This window comes from Gallus gallus, chromosome 7, assembly GCF_016699485.2.
Source record: "Gallus gallus isolate bGalGal1 chromosome 7, bGalGal1.mat.broiler.GRCg7b, whole genome shotgun sequence".
Taxonomy (NCBI): Eukaryota; Metazoa; Chordata; class Aves; order Galliformes; family Phasianidae; genus Gallus; species Gallus gallus.
Window position 1 is genome coordinate 6,749,032 of NC_052538.1, and position 21,234 is coordinate 6,770,265.

General features: G+C 51.3%; 1 protein-coding gene across 47 annotated transcripts in view; it reads left to right on the top strand.

Moving 5' to 3' along the window:
• The window catches only part of PCBP3 (poly(rC) binding protein 3), a 48,575-nt gene extending 27,798 nt beyond the window's left edge, over positions 1–20,777 (top strand). For 6 of the 47 annotated variants that reach the window (XM_025152410.3, XM_004942518.5, XM_004942517.5 and 3 more), the window contains 7 exons: positions 2,168–2,311; positions 4,308–4,349; positions 6,748–6,826; positions 7,458–7,517; positions 9,938–9,990; positions 12,564–12,733; positions 20,580–20,777. In XM_025152410.3, coding sequence (XP_025008178.1) covers positions 2,168–2,311; positions 4,308–4,349; positions 6,748–6,826; positions 7,458–7,517; positions 9,938–9,990; positions 12,564–12,733; positions 20,580–20,622 — 591 coding nt within the window. In that variant the 3' untranslated portion in view covers positions 20,623–20,777. Of the gene's footprint in view, positions 1–2,167; positions 2,312–4,307; positions 4,350–6,747; positions 6,827–7,457; positions 7,518–7,952; positions 8,161–9,937; positions 9,991–12,563; positions 12,734–14,078; positions 15,021–20,579 lie in introns of those variants that run through there. The other 41 variants (XM_040703955.2, XM_025152413.3, XM_046944029.1 and 38 more) reach the window with 32 other exon arrangements.
• Positions 20,778–21,234: the final 457 nt, after the last annotated feature.

The window sequence follows — 21,234 nt, forward strand, 5'->3', positions numbered from 1 at the left end:
GCTGGGACAGCTGAGAGGGTGCCGAGGGAAGGGAGCAGTGGGCATGAACCCAAGACCAAGCTCCAGTGAGGTGGAGGAGGAGAGGTGGTGAGGAAGGCAGGTGCAGAGCAGAAGCCATGGCGTGCATAGGCGTGTGGCAAGGGTACGGTTTTCTGGGAGAAATTATTCACAAAGTCCTCTGCTGTGGAGCAATGCTGCTGTGCCAATAGCTCATTGCTGGAGCTGACTGCAACCACATGCCCCACCTCCATGCCTGCTGCCTTGGAGAAGCTCAAGAAGGAACCCATTGCTGTCACAAAACAGTGACATCCCTGCTTCCTGTGCCTCCCAGAGCCAAAGGCTTGGACACACTGCTCTGCTGGGTGGCCTTAATGCCACTGTTTCTTTATGGCAGGGAGGAACACATTTCAGAATCACATAATAGTTGAGGTTGACAGGATCTCTGGGTCCATCTGGCCCACCTCCTGCTCCAACAGGGACCCGCAGAGCAGGATGCCCAGCACCACATCCAGGCAACTTTTGGGGGTCTCCAAGGAAGAGACCCCACAGCCTCTAGGTGCCTGTGCGAGGGCTCAGTGATGCCTACACAGCACTGAAGTGCTGCCTGGTAGTCAGAAGGAGCTTCCTGTGCTCCAGTTTGTGTCCAGTGCCTCTTGTTTTGGCACTGGGATGTTTGCTGCTGCAAGAGTTCCAGAAGAGGACGCTGAGACATGGTTGAGATGAAGCAACACCAGCCATAAGCAACTTCAGTTTGCCAGCAGAATGACTAGAGAGGAAAGGCTGTGAACACTGATGTCAACCACTGCTGGTGCTCACATGGACACACTGTGCTGTTAGAGAAGCATGGATTTAGGCATGCAGTAGCTCCAGGTTGTGCTCTGCACTGTGGCAGAGATGGGCTCAAGGTGGTGTTCACTGTGCATTATAAATCTTGGGTGGTTGCTGTTCCCACTGACCAAAACAAGGGCTGATAGTCCTCTGTATGGCTCAGCAATGGGAAAGAGAACAAAAAAAAAAAAAACCACATTAATTTTCTTGCAGTCACAGATCTGGAAAGTCCCCCAGCTTTAACAGTTTGCAGAGCTGTTCCTTGTAGCTTTTATGTCTTCAGTTATCTTGCCACAGAAATTCTCACTCATCCCCTCCAAGATCTGTAATGTGATGAAAGACAAAGCAGGTTTGTGGTTATACACAGTGCTTTGATCGCATGGCTTTCCTATAGACTAGTACAAAGCAAGGAGATTTGAATATGCCACGTGGCTACAGACAGGCGTGTAGAAGAATGCAGAGAAAAATGGTGGAATTTTCTACAAGATAATGTGATTTATGTTGGCTGTCCTTACATACTAGCAGCAACTGACCCATTTCACCTCTGGCGGACTCAGAAGGCTTTCATCTGAAATCTCTCATGATCCAAAGAAATCTCCCAAGTCTCAGCTCCTCTGCTGCTGGCACCTGCCTGGCTGCTCCAACAGACAGCTTCCACTGTGCAGCTTGGGAATGAGATCTGCAGAAATGCTCACCTTACTGTCTGAGAGGGCTTCCCAAGGATTGTGCAAATGGAGCTGCCTCCAACATCCAGCACCATGGCTGAAGCAGTGGATGAGACGTGGGAGGCCTCAGTGACATCGACAGCACTTTGCAGTGCCTGGGTGGGGAGAAACCAAGCCAAGCCCCAGAGGTGCCACTGTGCCCACAGTGAAGATATGATGCAAGGAGAACTGCTGCATGAGGATGCTCGTGTGGGCTTGGCAGCACAGTGATGTATCACATTCCTCCCCACCTCTCTGCACCTTGAAGGCCTCTATGGAGCATCCTAATCTTGCAGACCATCATCAGCCTGGTCTAGGGGACAGAATGTGTGTAGAGCAGGGCCAAGGTGGGGAAGCTTGGCAGGTGTTCCAGGGTGCTGTGCATTGGCAGGGGAGCTCCTGAGGGTGTCCTCCTTGTCTGCTAAACACCCATTTCCCCCATGTCTTCCTGTCCAGAGACACTGTCTACCCGGTGCGGGTGCTGCTGGCCGTGGCCCCGGAGGCTGCGCTCACCCCGCGACACAGCACGGGTTGGAAGCCCATGCTCCGTCGGGTGCTTTCTAATGCTCTTTTTGCTGCTGTTTCAGGAAAGCTGTTCTAATGTTCTCTCTCCCTTTCCTTGTCCCTTTTCCTAGTCCCCACCAAAAGGTGCCACCATTCCCTACCGCCCAAAGCCCGCCTCCACCCCTGTCATTTTTGCAGGTGGTCAGGTAAGAGCCGACCCGCTTGCAGCCTCCACTGCCAACCTCAGCCTTTTACTGCAGCACCAGCCGCTGCCCGTTAGTGCACTCAGGTTTCTTGCCTTCTGACTTGCATGGTGTCATCCCATCCATGTCGCGCCGCAGCAGCCAGACCAAAAGCTCCTTGCAGAACTGCTGGGGACGGGGGTGGGGATGGACGAGCAGAGAACATGGTGCTTACAGTGCCCTTAGGACAGAGCTGGGGACAGCACAGAGGCTGTTCTGTACTGGATAGGTCTGTCTATCTACTTAAAATGCTGATTTTGCTCACAGTCGCACCTCTAGGAGACCTGGCTCAAAAATCAGCTTGATTTTTTATCAGCGTTTGCTGATAGCTATGGGTGAATATTTCATATTTTCTGGCATGACCAATCTAATTAAAAGGAACTTTGCATGTTGCAAATTGGTATCAGGTGGGGCAGGCTCCTTCTAGCCTGATCAGGACTGGGCTGTTCCTCTGCTCTGTGGGAGGATCAATTCCTGCCACCAGGAGGGAACTCCTGCTGCAGGAATAAGCCTCACCTGTATCCATGGGACAGCCTATGTCATGTCATGCCATGGTAAACCAGGATAAATCAAGGCTTGCAGTGGCTTCTGGCAGCTCTTAGAGGTGACAGCAGACTTCTGTGTGCAGAATAGCCATGTATGCAACACATGCATTAAGTCTTCGTGAAGCATCTGTTCCCAGTTGTGCCTCTCAGTTAAACTAATGAGCAATTGATTTCTGTAAAGCATGGCAGGAATGAGCATAAAGCCTGGAGGGCACCATCAGGTTGGACCACAACCTGACATGAATCACCTGGTGCCAACTCCTACACTACGCAAGCTGTCTCATGCTCTCCCACTCTGTAACAAGATAGCAGAACAGCAAGCACAAAGCACAGGCTGTCAGGCAGCGTGCTGAGTTAGCATCTCATGGTCATTGCCAGCACCAGGACAAGGGTTTTGTGCAGCAGAGCATAAAAGCATCCTGGAAAGGGGCTTTGGGTCCAGCTGCCTGGCGAGCAGTACTTCTCAAAAGGGAGAGTAAGGGGCAGCACCCTCCTGCTGCAGGGGTGCTGCAGGATGCAGTGGGCACCATGGGCTGCAGAGCTCATCCCTACCTGCCCCAGTGAGCCCCTCTCAGCCCTGGCAGCTCCTCGTGGGCCAGGCTGGAGTGAGAGGCTCAGCCTGCACCCCCCCCCAGTTCACCTCCCCACCTTTCATTTTGCTGCTTCCAATCAACATCTCTAAACAAAAGCCAAAGGCCAAGTCAAGCTGCCAGGAAATGCCAGGTTCTCCCTGGCATTAAAAGCCTCATTATTTGTGAAGGATGCAGCACATGTTCAGGAGGTGTTCCATTTTTTTTTTCTTTTTTTCCTGGCCATCTTTACTCTCCCTTAATCAAGTGCTATCCATCTCTCAGAGTGTTTCTTTCGGTATCATCTGAATGATGATGCAACTAGCGAGATACATCTTGCTAGCTGGTTGAATCCAAAACGTTGGGCACTCTGGTGGCTCTCAGCCCACAGTGGTGCTTATCTTCGGGTTATTTACAAGAGAGGAGGGATTACTACAAGCAATGGTAATAACAGCAAACTGCCTAGCCAACATCTGCATGGGTTTGCCTGTTGTAAGCCAAGGGACGTGTAGCAGCAGCCTTGCTGCATGGCTGCAGCAGAGTGCTGGAATAGATGGGAGGTTTGGAGCCAGCTGGGAGCTGTGCACCCCTAAGGAATGGCATGGCTCCTTGTGCTACCTTGCCTGCACTAGGATGCACGTTTAGGCACAGAAGGGGGTGGTGATGCCATCATGCACCCCTTGCACAGAGCTCTGGCTGCTGAGCACCTTTGCACAATGAAGCCCATTGCAGCATTGCCTCCCCCTCCATCCAGCCCTGGGATGTTTGAAGAGCTGTATTCTTCTTTGGGAAGAGCCAAAGCTCTCTCTCTAGGCTGGGAGGGGCTCCCTGCAGCCCCAAACCCAGCAAAGCCCAGGGCTGGCAGGGCTTCACCACCTCCTGCCTCCTCTAACAGCCTCTGTTTTTCCTTTGCAGGCCTACACAATTCAGGGACAATACGCCATTCCACACCCGGATGTGAGTTTTACTCTTGTTTTTCTTATACCCTGTTATGTCACCTGCATGTTACTGTTAGATGATGGAATATTAATATTAGACAATAATATTAATAGCATATTCTCAAAGTAACTGGCCACGTGTAATCTCTGTAATACCTTGAGTAGCCTTTTAACCTGTGAACACACACTTTATTAATTCTGAGGACTTGGCCTGATGCTAAATTGTGCTATCCCTTCATTATGAGACCAAGCAGATTACACATTTTGTGCCTCAAAATGATCAAAACGAGCAAAGGAAGGGGAAAAAAAAAGAACTTATCTTCTATTTCCCCCTTATCCTAGAGCATCAGTCATCCGATGGCTTGCCAAGATGTCTGGGTGGGATGGGAGAAACAAGAGCTTTGTCAGTATGTGGTTTCCCATTTGAAGCAGGGCCATGTCTCTTCCGTGGGATGCTCATCCAGGTGATGAGGGATGGGAATGTGTTTCGCTCGTGCTGAAATCCCCTGTGCTCATGGCTTATTGTGATACACAACCAAGGATGGGTGTGGGACCTGCAGTGCATATGCTGGGGGACGCATAGGGAAGAGATGCTTATATAAGACACTGCTCTTGTGGTGCAGCTCTGTTGGTTTGATGTGGCTCGGGGCTTTTTCTACCCATGGGCGAGTTGGGTGTTGAGTCATTGCCATACTCCTTCTCCAGGCCAGCAGGCACTGTGAGTGCACGCTGCCCACGGCCCCACTGGGGACAACCTAGTCCTGCACGTGGTCTGCAGGCTAGGCTGTGTCTGTAGGAGCAGTGACTTCCCTCGCTTGTAGCAGAGGAGCACAGATGTCACTCAGTCTTGATGGTTTGGCTGTCTACGTGGTGCCAGAATGCACGTACTTTGAAGAGCTCGCTGTAATGCTGCTGATCAGAAATATTCTGAATCGTGTGCCTTTCACTTTGGCTCCCCAAAGCAGAAGAGAAACACAGCTACGTGTTGCAGTGGGTAGACCACCATGTTCTTGTCCCAGTTTTCCTTTGCAAACCATGGAAGCAAGTTGTGTTTTCCTTGTTACTATTCCCCTCTGTTTGACAGGAATAAAATGCAGCATAGCACGCATAATGCTTTGAAAGTATTTAAGCTTTCATCAGCACTGGCAAAGCAGTGTCTGATGCTTGCTTGCTGCTGCGGTCTCCCCAGCTCCATGCAGATTTGCTGAGACCTGGAAAAAAGCCGTGCGTGCGAGAGCTGTGCTTGCCATCCCCTTCCTCCTCCAGCCCTCTTGTGAGGAACTGTCATTTTAAATACTGCTCCATAAAGAAACCCATCCTGAAGATAGTCTGGGGGCATTGCCCTTGCTTTTGCAGGTCTCTGTGTTTAGCAGACCCCTCCTGCAGACCCATGACAGCATTTCAAACACCAAAGCTGAAATGCAAGCTCCTGCCCAGTTTTTCTCCCTTTGGCAAAACCTACAGAGATCCATGGGAGCTTTGTCTCCTGGAGGGCTTCGGCATTGCCTGGGGTTGCTAAGAACCAGCATCAGAACTATTGCTGATTGTTTGGAGAGCACTGTCATTCCTCAGTTAAGTAGCAGTGAGTGTGATGGAGTGTGGGTGGTGATGGAGATCCCCTCCTGCTCCCTACTAAAACCGACCTGTCCACCTCCACCCCTCTCCATTTGGTTTTAATTTGGAACGGTGACACAGAGCACAAAATGTATTCCCAACAAAATTCTCACTTCCTGACGGGGCTCCAAAAGGTATCCATCACGACAAGGGATGTGAGGATCTGAACTACTGCTGGCCATGGCTGAAGCCCACCTTTCCCTGTGCTGCCACAGGGCCATGCTCACAGTGCCCACGTTCCATGTGGCATTAGGAGCCACACAGGCTGTCCATCTCACTGAGACATTTCCTACCTAAAGGCAGCACCACCCGATGCCAGGGAGGTGGTCACAGCCGGAGAGGCCACACATAGGCAGGTGCACCCCTGCTGGCCGCCAGCAGCAAGCAGCATGCTGCAGACTGGCAGGGGCTGGAGGTGCTTTGTACAAAGCCCAGCTGCTGCCTTAGCAGCTCATCACACACAGGGGCTGTGTGCTTGCAACAAAAAGCCAGGACTTCTCATGGGCTGAGAATGGGCTTCTAGCTGCTATTGTACTTCAGACCCCGGCCAAGCACTTCTGCTAAAGATTTGGGCTATATTGCATCTTACCCAGGCCAAGTCCTTCTGTTAATGCTGGTTTTGCCATGCCTCAACATGGCTTCCAATTTTTTGTTAGTTTTTTTTTTTTTTTTTTTTTTTTTGGTTTAGGTTTGTTTTGGTTTGTTTTCTTTCTCCGTTATAATTTTGTTCTTGCTTTTTGGTATGACTTGTTGTACTCTATGACAATAACCTTCTTAGCTCTAATGTCCCTCCTACCCCTCAGCAGTTGACCAAGCTCCACCAGTTGGCTATGCAGCAAACCCCCTTTACTCCCCTTGGACAGACCACCCCCGCTTTCCCTGGTACGTACCCACACGCCCTTTCTAGATATCCTTCTCTTCTTACCTGTAGAGTTTCTCTCTCTTTCAAAAATCACTGTATCTAACAGAAACAAATAGGAGAAGTGAAGATGAGGTCGCAGCATCCACGGGGAGAGGTTAGCAGGGAGGTCAGGTAGAAATCTGGGGGATGTGGCAGCGGATAACTATGCATGCCCGCTCTGCTCCAGCCTTGCTGGCCTTCTGAGCAGAAGGACGAGCGCCAGCACCACCCTTCCCAGCCAGCATCCCCCGCCATGTGCCCATTGCAGCGGGCAGGATGTCCCTGCATCCCGCAGCACCAGTGAGAGATGGTGCCCTGCGGGATGCGGCTGGGACAGCAGCGGGGAGAGCAATGGGAAGGCACTGCGGTGCCGGGTGCTGGTGTGGCTCACCAGCCTGGGCTGCAGAAACGCTGCTAACAGCTTCACAGAGAGCTAGGAAGCAGATATAGAGCGCAGGGGATGGCAATGCTGAAAGCTCAGTGGTCGAGGTGCTGGATGGAAATGCCTTTTCTGACCGTATGTTCATCATATTTTGAGCTTCCTAGATGAAGTGACATTGCTTATCTCCTCGAAGGCAAAAGCATTAAATCTGTTTCTTCTTTGCTCTTCAGGAGAAAAGCTGCCCTTACATTCCTCCGAAGAAGCTCAAAATCTGATGGGCCAATCATCAGGTAAAACACAAAGCTACAGGGAAATCAGTAGGCGGCTGCTGAAATATATTTTTGAAGTAGGCCTGTGCCACTGTTGTGCTCCTGGATAAAGTGTCTTGTTTGTGGAGGAGAGCATGTTTCCTGGTGGGCAGTATCGTGCCCTCCATCCCCCTTGTGCAGCATGTTCAAAGGGAAGCACCTGCAGTTTGTTACCTGTTTTTGATGTTTGTGTGTAATGGCCATCTATCTAGTGGAAAGACACCAGTGTCACCACCATTATTCTTCTGTTTAATTTTGCACAAACTTCATCTAGAAAGCATAGAAAAGTACTTGTGGGAGTAGCAATAACATGAAATTTTAGCTGTCTCTCAAGTCATTCAAGGATAGCTGCGTTTTTAATGGAACAGGACCCTGAAGAGGCAAATCACAGCCATCTTGGAGAAATTTCCATTTCAGATGTCCCTGGCAGTTGCAAGGCCATGTGCTGAATGTGCTTTCATACCCTGCTGTTGCTCAGGGAAATCGCCCCAAGACCTCCCGGACATGCTGGGGCGCACTTCCTGCCTGCCTTGAAAGCATCTGGGAACATCACCCAATCACAGACCATGGAAAGAGACCCAACCAGGTGGTAGCAAAAATAAATGTTGTACTATTGCTCCACGAATCCTTGTCCTCCACACACCCTTCTTTGCCCTTTGCCGTTGCCTGTGGCACTGATCCTGCCCTAACCAAGGATAGGGGTGGCCCATTCCTGGAGATGCTCAAGACCAGGCTGGATGGGCCTTTTGGCAGCCTGCTCTATGGGAGGATGTTGGACTCCTCAACCAGGAGCCTGGAGTTGGGCTCAGTTATCCTTATGGGTCCCTTCCAACTCGTGATATTCTGTGGTTTTCTGATTCTATGAAATAAGATGTTCCTGACCATGGCAAGGATTTGGAATTGGGTGGGCTTTCAGGTCCCTTCCAACCCAATCTGCAATTCTTTGTCTCCTTGTGTTGCATCCATGGGGACTGCATGTGTGTATCAGAGGGGAAGGAGCTGGTGTGCCAAAATAAGTAATCTCCAGGCTGTAACAACAGCCATGATGATGCAGAGGGTGATGCAATGCCCTGAAACCCATCTGGGAGAGGCTGTGGAGGTCTAGGATGGCATGTGGGAGGAGAAGCACATGCATGAAGGGCATTTAGCATCTGTGGACCCGTCCGCCCTGATCCTGCTCACAGTGGTCCAAGGGACGTGGCCGTGGCTCTTCATGGACACCTTGCTGCAATGGTGCCATGCCCAGACAGGTGTGGGTTCAATACTGAGGCTGCTGCTGCCAGCCAGACAAATGGCAGCCCTTCTTCTGTGGCACAGAGGGAAGTGCAGACCAGCAAAATGCAGTTCTGACTCACAGTAGGTTCTCAGTGCTCTCAAGGCAATGGTGCATTGCCATGCAGATGCCCCTCTGGTTTTTGTGACCAGGGCTTCAGTGCTGCTGCTGCGTCATGTCACAGCAGTGTGGCAGTGCCAGTCTTCTGCTGCTTTTTTTCTCCAACCCCCTTAATTCTACTCTTTGCTGTGATGCAGGCCTTGCAGCCTTTTGGACTCTCGCGCACTTTGCTGTTAAAAGCCTTCTCTGGTTGTTTATATGATGTATAGATTACTGCAACACCCTATTAGCTACCAGCCAGCTTCTGTCCCATGGATTAGTATGTCCCTACACCAGCAATGAGATGATTTGACATGGAAACCTGTGAGAAATGCAGGCTCCCACCTGTCTGCAAGCACCCATGCAGTTGCACACACAGGTTGCTCTCCTGGCTCCAGCCTTTGCCACTGCGAAGGTGATCATCTGTTCTATCTCAAGAGAAGCTGTGAGGGAGCACTGTACTGTGCTCACTCCTTGCTGCAAGCAGCATGTTTCCATGTAGTTTTGCAGGGAAGCAGGCTCTCCATCTACGTGCTGTTTGCCTTACCCTAATAGGGTCCATTGACTTTGACTCCTACCAGCGTGTACATCTTCAATTCAGCACTTTGTCTGCTGAACTGCTTTCCTCAGCAAGCTGTGCCCAGGGAGGGCTGGAAGGCACATGAGCAGCCCTCCTCCAGGGCTAGGTTTTCCTACTGCTTTGCAGAGGAGGATTTCATGGGAAGGGGCTTATTCCACCTCTGAGGGCTCCTCTGCAGTGGTACTGCAGCCCTGTGCTAGGCACACCTTCTTGGAGCCAGCCCTATTGGGGGACAAAGGGTCAAGTGGCACAGGAGAAGGTGGCACCCCGCTCAGATGAGGCAGGTAGAACCGTCTTCCTCCTCCTTGTACCGGAGTGTGTGATCCCCTTCCTCTCCCAGCCCCTGAGCAGGACGCGCAGCCTTTGCAATGTCGACTGCTGCGGGGAAGTACTGGCGACCCGCTGCACTGCTGCTGCGAGCTGTAACCATTTTCCCTTGCATATGCCCAGGTCTGGATGCCAGTCCCCCGGCCAGTACTCATGAACTCACCATTCCCAATGATGTAAGTACCGTGGCGCTTCCTCCACCTGTGTGTGTGTGTGTATGTCTACACATATATATATATATATATATACATATATATGTAAATTGCAGATGTACGGCCTTGTTACATGCGTTTAGAGATGCCCCTTCACTGTCTTCACTCATACCTTGTGCACAGCTCCGCAGTCTGGTTGTCTGGGGTCATGGAGCACCTCCTGGGCTCTCCTCTGTTGGTAGCTTTCCTAGGGAGAATCCTCCTCTATGCTCCATTTTTCCTTCCCAAGTGAACTTAGTGCTCACGAAAAAGGCCCAGCTGACAGCATAGGGAAGGGCAGGGAGCTCTCAAGCCCCGGTGTCATTCTTAATATACCGCTGGCAGATCTGAGAAGTTTCAGACCTGTCCTTCTGAAAGACGGTGCATTGTGTTTGGGTACTGGCAGCAGTCAGTGTTCGGGTCTTACAGATGGAGGCACTGTGGTGAAGTGGATATTGTACTCAGATGTTGGTCAGAAGGAGGTTGTAGTTGTGGTGGTCCCAGAGAGATGTGAAGAGGCTGCTTGGGGTGCTGAGATGGGAGGAGGTGAGATGGAGAGCCCAGGCGGGCAGCACCTGGACCTGAGGTCTCGCTTGCTTCTGGACTAGTTGCCATGGGATGAAAACCAGCTTGTGCTCAGTGGAGAGTGGAGAAACGATGTCGTGACTTGGTCCCCACCACCATCACCTACCAGCCCATCATTCTCAGACATTTCTGGATGGGGTCTGGAGGCTGTTTGCTTTCCTTCTTCCTGTTTAACAGGCTTTTGTCATCCCAGTGAGGAAGCCAGGGGGAGCCCAGCACTGGCAGCAACAAGGGCAACTTTGGTAGTATTGGGTGACCCCTGAAAAGGGGCCTTTCCTTCCTTTTAGCACATGGAGCAACCTGCCATGGGACACAGGACCACTGGGAGCACTTGCTAAAAGCTTGGCTAACATCAGAACTGTGTGGTGTTACCGCCTGCATCTCCTTCCCATCTGCTGGTAGTTCCCCCTGTTGCTCTGATGGCTCTGAAATTCATGCTGTTACCATCCCTGGAAACGATCTTGGTTGTCTCAGAGTGAAGCCCCCACTGGCAGGTTTGGGCAGTGCAGAGCAGACCACAGTTGCGCTGCAGAGAAAAGAGGGTTTGAGGGAATCTTGGGATGAAATCCAGCTTGTCACTCCCATGACTGTCAGAAGCTTGAATGCTGTGCAAGAGAAGCTTAGATTCTGCTGAAAGTCTCTCTGAATAGGTCTGGCTCTTCGTGGCCCCCCAGCAGGTTCCCATCTGTATGTATGTCCGTTTGCTGAAGCATCTCAAGGCTCTCTGAGCTATTTCTGAAGACCTGGATGGGTGGCTGTTGGGCTGAATATCACACAGCAGCCCTGGAGATAGCAGATCTTTCCAGTTCTGTGATGGGTGTATGTTCAGATCCCTTAGCCTTTGCTCCAGGCAGTGATGAGACGGACATGGCTGGGGATAGCTTTTGCTTTCGGGAGCTAGGAACCCATCACCATGGGCTGACAATGAAGCTTTCTTTAGGACTTACAGAAGGAAATCTTTTGGAACAGCACGGTGCACGACAGCATCATTACTCAGAAAAACTGCAGGTCATTTCTCTGCTCTTCCTAACCTTCTTCTTTGCTGGGAGCTCTGGTGTCCTTGCTGAGAGAGCTGCAATGAAGGCATCCACCCAGAACAGGCCATCTAACAGCAGGACCAGCAAGCATTTGCAGCGGTGATTGTCTCCCTTTGTACAGCCAGAGACAAAAGTCCAGCAGCTGATGAGAACATCCCACATACCAATTTCCTGGGTGTAACTGTGGAAGGGCATTAAATGCTGATGGCCGGACGGGATGGGTTGGATATCAGGAAAAGCTTCTTCACCAGAGGATGATCAGGCACTGGAACAGGCTCCCAAGGAAGTGGTCATGGTACCGATCTTGCGGGAGTTCAAGAAGCATCTGGAGAATGCTCTCAGACATCTGGTCTGATTTTTGGGTGATGTGTGGAGCCAGGAGTTGGACTCAATGATCCTTGTAAGTCCCTTCCAACTCAGGAAGTTCTTTGATTCTGTGACACTCAGGAACACCTTGTGCCTGTGTTGGAAAAGCTGCACACCTTCATGTGTCTTACCCAGCTATGATGGTGACTGAGGGACCTGTGGTTTGTGCACAAATACTTGAGAGCGACAATGAAGACACCTTCAGGGACCACTGAGAAAATTCACACTTCCGTATGGCTCTAAGGAAAACTAATTATTTTTGAAAGAGCGTGGAAGACATTTTCCAGTGGAATTCTTCTGTCCTGCAGCACCCTTGTAGGGCAGTGAGGGAGATGCCAAGAGTGCAGAGGTCAGGATGAGTGAGCTATGCTAGCAGCGAGTGGCTGGTGGATGCGTAGGGCCGGGCTGATCCCAAGAGCCCCGTGCCCACGTTCAGGTTGGGTCTCCTAGTTTCGTGAGCACTGAGGTCACGGTGTCTCCAGGGCAGGGCAAGGAAGGCTCCAGCCGCGCGGTCATGCTCGCGTCCTCAAGGTGCGCTCTTCACGCCATCCCCCCGCGCTTTCTTTCTAGCTAATAGGCTGCATAATCGGACGCCAAGGGACCAAAATCAATGAAATTCGGCAGATGTCTGGAGCACAGATCAAAATCGCCAACGCTACGGAAGGGTCATCGGAGCGCCAAATCACCATCACAGGAACCCCCGCCAACATCAGCCTCGCTCAGTACCTCATCAACGCCAGGTGAGACCCGGTGGCGGGACGGCTGCCACCCTCACTCCAGGAGGGTTTTGCCCGTAGCAGGGCAAAATCGCCGTCTTCCCCCGCCGAGGAGGTAGCGCTGGGGCAGGGCCCAGAGACGGATCTGGTCTGGTGGCGGGAAGGCGTAATTTGAGACCTTGCTGTGAAACCAGCCCTCTCTTGCTACCTCCTCGGAGCCTCTCCCACGCATTTCCAGGCCTCCACCAATGCTTTCCTCCATCGAATGAAGTCAACCAAGCAGTCGAATAAACAGCAGACATGGGAATGGCCTGATCGCTTCCTTTCCATCTCCCGGCAGTGCAGCATGGCAGGGCTGGGGATGCTGCAAGCTGGGCTGCGTACGGGGCTGCCGGCCACAGAGCCATCAGGGCAGCTGGGTGGGCCAAGTGGGCAGGTGGTCCATGAGCAGGGAGGCATCTGGCTGGCTTCGTGCTGTTTCTCAAGGCCTTCCATCCGTCTGTCCATCTGTCCACGCTGTTGCTGGCAAGAAGACGGGGAGAGGGCAGGGGAGTGCTGGCAAGGTGTGCGCAGGCTGTCCCCTTCCTTGCACCCACCCCACCTCTGCCCCAACCTGCAGCAGGCTCCATCACCCCCTCCTCCCTGCTGCCCAGCCCCACAGCACCTCCCCACCGCCTCCTGAAGAAGGAGAGAAAAGAAAACAGAGCGGCTCTGTCATTGGAAAGGGCTGTCCAAACCACGGCTCGTGCCATGGCAAAAGCAGAGATGGAGGGTGACCTGGTTGAGGGGAAGGATGGGACACAGCTTGGCCTCTCCTTCAATTTGTAAAGGCAGAGCAAATGAATGAATTGGGAACTGACAGGCCAATGGGATGAGGACGCTGGGACTGATGCTTGCACCTGGTAGGAAGGATTTTGGTAGAAACCAAGTGCTGGGACATCTCCTGCCAGCACCCTTTGTGCATGGCACCTCTGCTAGGGGCATTCAGTGAGGGTCTTCAGCATCTGTGCTTGAGCATCCTGAGCTGTCCATGGTGCTCCATGTGCTTGGGACACCAGACATCAGGCTGGTGATCTTCTGCCATAAGCTGTGACATCTCCACAATCTATGAACCTCCTGAGCACCACCTGAGGAACCCACCGAGACACCAAGCAGTGGGAAAGAATTAACGCTTACCCCCTAGTCCAGGATTGATTGGAGTGATTGGTCTGCACAATGCTGAGCCCGTGGGTGCCTCACCAGGCACCCCATGGGCCGTAAGCAAGAGAGACAGTGCTGCCCTACAGGATCTGTGTTTTCTTTTCTACTCCATTGATTAAGCGCTTGTTTTTGTCTCCCCCGCCCCTCTCTCTGCCCCTGTCTATTCTAGGCTGACGTCTGAGGTCACTGGAATGGGCGCACTCTAATTTCCACCCACCATCCTCCACTCCGCACCACCCGACCCTCTCCAGCCAAGGGCACTCCACCCAGCCTGTACAACCTATACATTTACTGTCTTCCCCTTACCTCCACAGATACTCTTTTCTTTACTAACAGATATATATATATATATATAAATACACATGCATATGCACCCACTGGAACGTTTCTTTATGACCTCCTTACTGTGCTCCTGAGATTGCTCCTGAACTCTTTGGTTATGGTCCTTGTTTTCAGCGTATGGTGTAATTACTTCATCTTCTTTCCAGGGGGGTCAGGGAGAGGGGGTTTCACTGGTGTGACTCAAGAAGATGCCGCGTCTCCAGTGTCAGTCTAGTGTAGCTACTTAAACGTTTGCATTGACGTTGGCTGTTCTTGCTGTAGCCTATGGCCCCATGACACCACCCAGAGCCGTGCTCGCTGCCCTCCCCGTGGTCTCCCCAGTGCTCCCCCTGCGTTTGCTTCACTCCCTGTCCTCCCCTTGCCGCCTCATGCCCCTACCCCAAGAATAAGGTGTAGTTTTTCACCCCTGTGTTGTTTTGGAAGCAGAATGTGTGGGAGCCAAGCCTACGTGCATGCATGGGTTCACGCACAGATGTCTCTCTTTGCAACATGGCAGGGTCCAGACAAGCCGTTTTTAATATTCAAGGAAGGGAATCTCACTCTCTCTCACACACAAACACACAGACACAAAATTCCCTTTTTATAACTAACAAGCAACTGGATGCAGGAAGAGTTCAGCTGTACAGGATTCACACCCCCAGGGGCCCATGAAAGCACTCTTTGACAATCCCCACAAGCAACCTTTGGACAATAGCTCAGGAAGATCTGTGAGCCAGCTGTGTTTGTCAGTGTTTGTGTTCAATAAATGTCTGTGCAGCTCTGCTACCAATGGGCTTTGACTGTTCTTCTCCTGGGCCACCCCACCGTTCCCCAGTGCCATCCTTCCGTCTGCATCCTTCTCTATCCAGCAGCTCAGAGGGAAGGTGGGGGGTGTGTACAAAACCTTTCTTTTATGATTATTTTGTTTATGAAAAGTCCCAGTGGGTGATGCACTTCCTGAGTGATCCTAGATTTTCTTTTTCACCAGGGAGGGTACTTGGCTTGCACAGTGTTTGGTTTTCCAAACCACATTATGCTTATCCTTACAGTTATGCTCATGGTTATGATTATGATTATGGTAATGGTAGGAAAACAAATATCTTACCACCCTCTTGTCTGGACAGATCCGCTATGTCTGTGCCCCAAGCCCTTCCCCTGCCTTCTGCTTCCAGGTTTTACATCTCTCTATTGCCACTCAAAAGTGGGAACAAATATATTTTCCATCTCCTCCTGTACAGAACGTGTGTCACCCATTTTCCCCATATTGCAACCACTGCAATACATTTCTGCTCTGTGACACATGGGAAATATATTGCTTCACCTGGCAAGCCCCGGGGCTGGATGCCTTGTCCCTCTCCCCATCCTGCAGAGCCTTCCCTGGGCAGGGTGGGGGGCACAGGCAGCAGCATGACGGATGCTCCTGGACAGGAGGACATGGGCACTTTGGGAACAGCTAATGGGGTCAGATGGAGCCTCTGTGTCTGTGCAGATGCCAGAGCTGCGGTCAGTGCGGTCATTAAGGTGCTGTCCCCGAGGATGGATGCTTTGCCCAGGGACCAGTGGTTCCTGCAGACCGAGGCTGTTCTGGATCTGCACTCAACCCCACATGAACCTGTGGGTGACATCCTCTGCCCAGACCATCCCCACCAGGAGTCCTGATCCGCCAGTTCCATCAAAATTCTGCTTTTTGCTTTGATACAGGCTGCTGTTTTGTTTTAGCTATCCAGAGACGACCTACAATGGAGAAAACTGTCAGAGCAGCTCTGGCTGAGAAATGCTGTGCTCCTGCTGATGAAGCTAGGGATTTCTCAAAAACTGGGAGTATAAAAAATAACAAATCCAGGCTGGGGTCCTTCAAAGCTTGTTCTGATGCTCAGGGACCCATCTTCGAGGGAGAGGGGCACAGCCTTTTCTCCATTCAGGCTTCAGTGAGTATGACAACGGAGCTGAGGTTATTCTGCAAAGAGAAACAACAACAACAAATCAAAAAAACCCTAATTTTATATGGGAATCTAGCTGCTTGTCCATTGTTATCTGGGCTTGAGCAAGGCCTGGAGAAAAAAGCTGATTAAACCACAGTTGCAGTATCTGCTGGGAACATGTTGATGACAGCAGTGATAGCAACAAAATCATAAGGAATTAATTGAACTCTTTCACTTCCTTGGTGCAACTCAAAAGAAGATGGCACAAAGATTGTCTGTTTTCTTTGGAAGAAGTCACAGTGTTTTTCTTTTACTTGTGAGATGTCCTAGTTTTACGTTTAATAGGAACTCAGAGCATTGCAGCGTTGCATCCACTGCCATGTCAGTGAGATAAACATATGCACATCTTTAATACTGAAGTGAATATTCAGGACGATGTGAATGTCACAGTTAATTAACAGAAGAGTAAAAAGGGTTTTCTTTTTTTTTTTTTTTTTTTTTTTTTGGTGTGTGTGTGTGTGTGTTTTTGGTTTTTGTTTGTTTGTTTGTTTTTTTGCAAAAATAGTACATAAACAGAGTTGAAAAAGTAGATTGTTTCCCCTAAGGGAAAGTGACTTTCACTAGAGAGGCTCTTTAAATTGAAATTATTCTCATTTAATTGTAACTCAGACGTTGCTTTTTTTCTTTCTTTCTTTTTTTTTTTTTTTCATGTATTGATGCTAGTCACTTCTAATTATGCTAATTTCAAGCTTATGGCCCATTAGAAAGGGTAATTTCCCTCGCAGAGGCAGGGTTTCCAGTGGAACGGACGAGCCCTTGCTCTCGCTTTGCTCCCACCGCAGTCACTAGATGTCCCCCTTGCCCCACGCACCCCGGTCGCGCCGTTCCAGCCTCACGGGTTGACCTGGCCTCTCTCTGAACGATGTGCATTGTCTGACCCTCCCTCCACTCAAGCACACATCCGTCCGTCCATGCATCCATCCACCTATCCATCCATCCACTTATCCATCCATCCACCTATCCATCCACCCGCCCACCTATCCATCCATCCATCCATCCATCCATCCATCCATCCACCCACCCACCCACCTCCCCACCCCCCACTCACCCACCTATCCATCCATCCACCCAGCTATCCACCCTCCCACCCACCCACCCACCTACCCATCCATCCATCCATCCATCCATCCATCCATCCATCCATCCATCCATCCATTCATCCATCTACCCATCCATTCCACAGACTGTGATCTGGAAGCTTTTTGTACCCTAATGGAAAAGCACAAATTTTGTAAAAACTCAAGATATGGGCAATATTTTGATGTTTCAAAGGGTAATGATGTCACACTAAAAAAAGGATAGGATTATATTAGATATTAGAAAATGTTCCCTATGAGGTCAGCGAGGCCCTGGCACAGGTTGCCCAGAGAAGCTGTGGATGCCCCATCCTTCACAGTGCTCAAGGCCAGGCTGGATGGGGCTTCAGGCAGCCAACTCTGGGAGGTTTCCCTACCCATGGCAGGGGTTGGGGCTGTATGGGTTTCATTGTCTTTTTCAACAAACCCAGTCTGTGATTCTGTGATTCCATGATTCTGTGGCTCTGTGATTCTGTGATTCTGTGTGCATGCTCCCAGCCCCAGCCTCTTCCTACCTGGGGATATTGGCTCCTCATGCGATGCTATGGGGAAGGACATGTGAGAAGCATGTGTTGTTGGTGGCCAGCAGTATTTCGTGCAGTGGCAATCAGTGCAGCTGCCCAGTAGGAGACCAGCACCATGTCCTAGTGCAGGATTGGTCCCACCAACACTGGGTCCTTCAGGAAGACCCCCTGGCCTGTTGGGGCACATGTGTGGCCAGGCTGGCACCAGCTCTGGATCTGCTGGCCTCAGGTCCCACCACATTATTCTTACACCACTTGCACCAGGAGAGGAGGCTCCCAGCACACAGCCCCAGGCTGCAGCTGACCTGACAAAGCATATTTGATCTTGCTGGCCTGGTGTTTCGCAACAGAAGGACATTTTCCAGAGAAGGTCCCCAGTGGCCACAGAACCCTCCAGTGGCAGCTGGCGCCAGCACAGAGCTTGAATGGAAGGATGTGCAGGGAGATCAGGATCTGTGTCCAATTTCCCTACTCCCATGTTCAGTTGCAAAGATCTGCTTAGAGGGTTATTTTTGCTTAAAAGAAAAAAAAGAAAAAAAAAGGGAAGGGAAGGGAAGGGAAGGGAAGGGAAGGGAAGGGAAGGGAAGGGAAGGGAAGGGAAGGGAAGGGAAGGGAAGGGAAGGGAAGGGAAGGGAAGGGAAGGGAAGGGAAGGGAAGGGAAGGGAAGGGAAGGGAAGGGAAGGAGAGGGAAGGAGAGGGAAGGAGAGGGAAGGAGAGGGAAGGAGAGGGAAGGAGAGGGAAGGGGGGGAGAGGAAAGGAGAGGAAAGGAGAGGAAAGGAGAGGAAAGGAGAGGAAAGGAAAGGAAAGGAAAGGAAAAAGGAAAGGAAAAAGGAAAGGAAAAAGGAAAGGAAAAAGGAAAGGAAAAAGGAAAGGAAAAAGGAAAGGAAAAAGGAAAGGAAAAAGGAAAGGAAAAAGGAAAGGAAAGGAAAGAAGAGAAGAGAAGAGAAGAGAAGAGAAGAGAAGAGAAGAGAAGAGAAGAGAAGAGAAGAGAAGAGAAGAGAAGAGAAGAGAAGAGAAGAGAAAAGAAAAGAAAAGAAAAGAAAAGAAAAGAAAAGAAAAGAAAAGAAAAGAAAAGAAAAGAAAAGAAAAGAAAAGAAAAGAAAAGAAAAGAAAAGAAAAGAAAAGAAAAGAAAAGAAAAGAAAAGAAAAGAAAAGAAAAGAAAAGAAAAGAAAAGAAAAGAAAAGAAAAGAAAAAGAGAAAGCAGCTGTGGATCTTAATCCACTGAGCTATGCACGGAGCCCGAGGCCTCCATCCAAAGGGTAACGTGGCAGTGACTTTGAGGAAGTACTGAATGTACCAGATGTGTGGCTCCTCCAGCGCCAGATGTGCGCCTCCCCCGCCCCAGCCATGCGCGGAGGAACAAGCGATGCCGAATCACCCTGAAAGCATCCCGCAGACTAAACCTCGCCAAGCATGAAACCGGAGCGGCTCTGGATTCCCACAGCCGTGTTCATGTGGCTCAGAGAGCAGGGATGTCCCTTCCCAGAACACGCACTGGCGCCTGTTCCGCACGCAGGGAGCAGACCCAGCTGGGCGATGTGGGGCGAGCCATGCCCTGTGCCCAGCCTCAGCCTGCTACTGATGTGCAAGGCACATGCTGCTTCTATAAGGAGCTGCTTTAGTTCTGAAAGGGAATGCTGGGCTGTGCGTGCTTGAAACACTCCCTGAGTACTGCATTCTGCCTCCCTGCAGGCAGTGTCTCAGTGGCAACGTTTCTTCTGGAAGAGATCCTTTGAATGCATTTGTGTCTGCAGCAGAGAGCAAGCCAGCACCAGGAGAGGGGATTTATGCTGCTTGGCTCTGGAGCCTGGTTGCAGTCTGCCCCTCTCAATGAGCCCTGGGGTGCCCTGGGGTAGTGCAGCCACCACAGTACAGAGACCTGGGCTGGGAGGGTGGAGCAGCATCACCCTGAACCCAAGGTGTCAATCCTGGACTGCTGGGGTCAATCCAGGATGGCAGTCCAACAGGATTTTCCCAGGCAAAGGGAAGTGGGGCAGCTCCAGTTTTTTCCTTGAGTGGGTTGTTTGGAGCAGTCCTTCTGGGAAGAGTTCTTCTGGGGGGAGAAGGAGCAGCCAGCCAGATGCCGGTTCCTGATGTAGGCAGTGCTGTGTCCTTCTGGGGATGTCTGCATGTGCAGCTCAGTGCACAGCCCTGCTCCTGCCTCCCGCATGGGAGTGCTGTGCTGTAAAAAGGCAGTTAAAAAGGCAGCACTTAGAGCCCTGAGAAACTGAAAACTCAGCTTAAAACCAGTTTCCAGTTACACACAAACACTGCTTCTTCTCTTGCCTTGAGTAGATTTCTATATCTGTGTGAAACGCTATGATCTCAGGGTGTGTGGGATGGTGCAGCACATCTCCAAACACAACCAGAGCAGAGCAGGCTGTGCCACACCAAGCACTCTGCTCACCATTTGCCAGCCCAAACAACGTGTGACAAACAATGCAAAAGATGGGCTGTGGAGAGCAGGGAGGTGCTCTACATGGGGACAGTGCCACACTTTCATTGGTAGGGGTGGGCAGAGTTCATAGATGGTAGGTTCTGAAACTAGGGGAGAGCAGCCCCAGTGGGCATGGCGAGTCAGAGGTGTGTGCTAGTGCGCTGCTCCTTGTTGCTGAGCACAGGTGGATGATGTCAGCACGGTGCTGGGGATGTTGGGGCATTCTGTGGGGCCCTGTGGCCGTGCAGCACTTGTGGGGTGTTTCTGGGAGGAGGAGGAGGAGTAGATGCCAGCCTGGGGCCTGACCATCTCCTTTGGTTGGCCTCCAGCTTTCCAGATCCAGAGCCCCACGGGAGGACCTTCCCTGCGTGACCAGCTGCAGCAGCTCGCACCCACAGTGCCCACGGTGCCCCGGCGCTACCTGCTTCTGCCATCAGCCTCACTTCTCTATCCCTTGGCCTCCTGCTGCTTTATAATGTATCTTGTGGCTTTTATGTGCAAATGCAATAAAGCTCTCGCTGATTGTGGTCCCGGGTGGTTGGTTTGCAACAGGAATGCTATGGGGCAGCAGGAGTCCCAGCAGCCCCTGGAAGGGTTAAGGTGAAGTTCATCCCACGCAGCCCACGCATCAGCTGGAAAAAGCAGCTAAGTGCGCTGGCTGCGCTCAGCATCAGGAAACAATCACGCGCAGCAGCCGGGCTTCCAGGAGGGGAAGGGGAATGGGCGGGGGGAGTACCCTGAAGCAAACTCAGAGCCCTCCCAAAAGGCAGCAAAGGCCAGGATTCATTACCAGCTCGGAGACGTGTTTATAGCAAATGTGAGTCACCGCTGGGGATGGGCTGTTGGGATGGGTGCGTGCTGCCCATCCGGCCCCGCACAATGGCAGCTCTCAGACCGGCTGCCCCACGCCACGCGCCAGCAGCTTGGAGCAGCCCCAGTGTTATTTCGGGGCATGCGTTTTGCCCAGACCATTTTGTTTCTCAT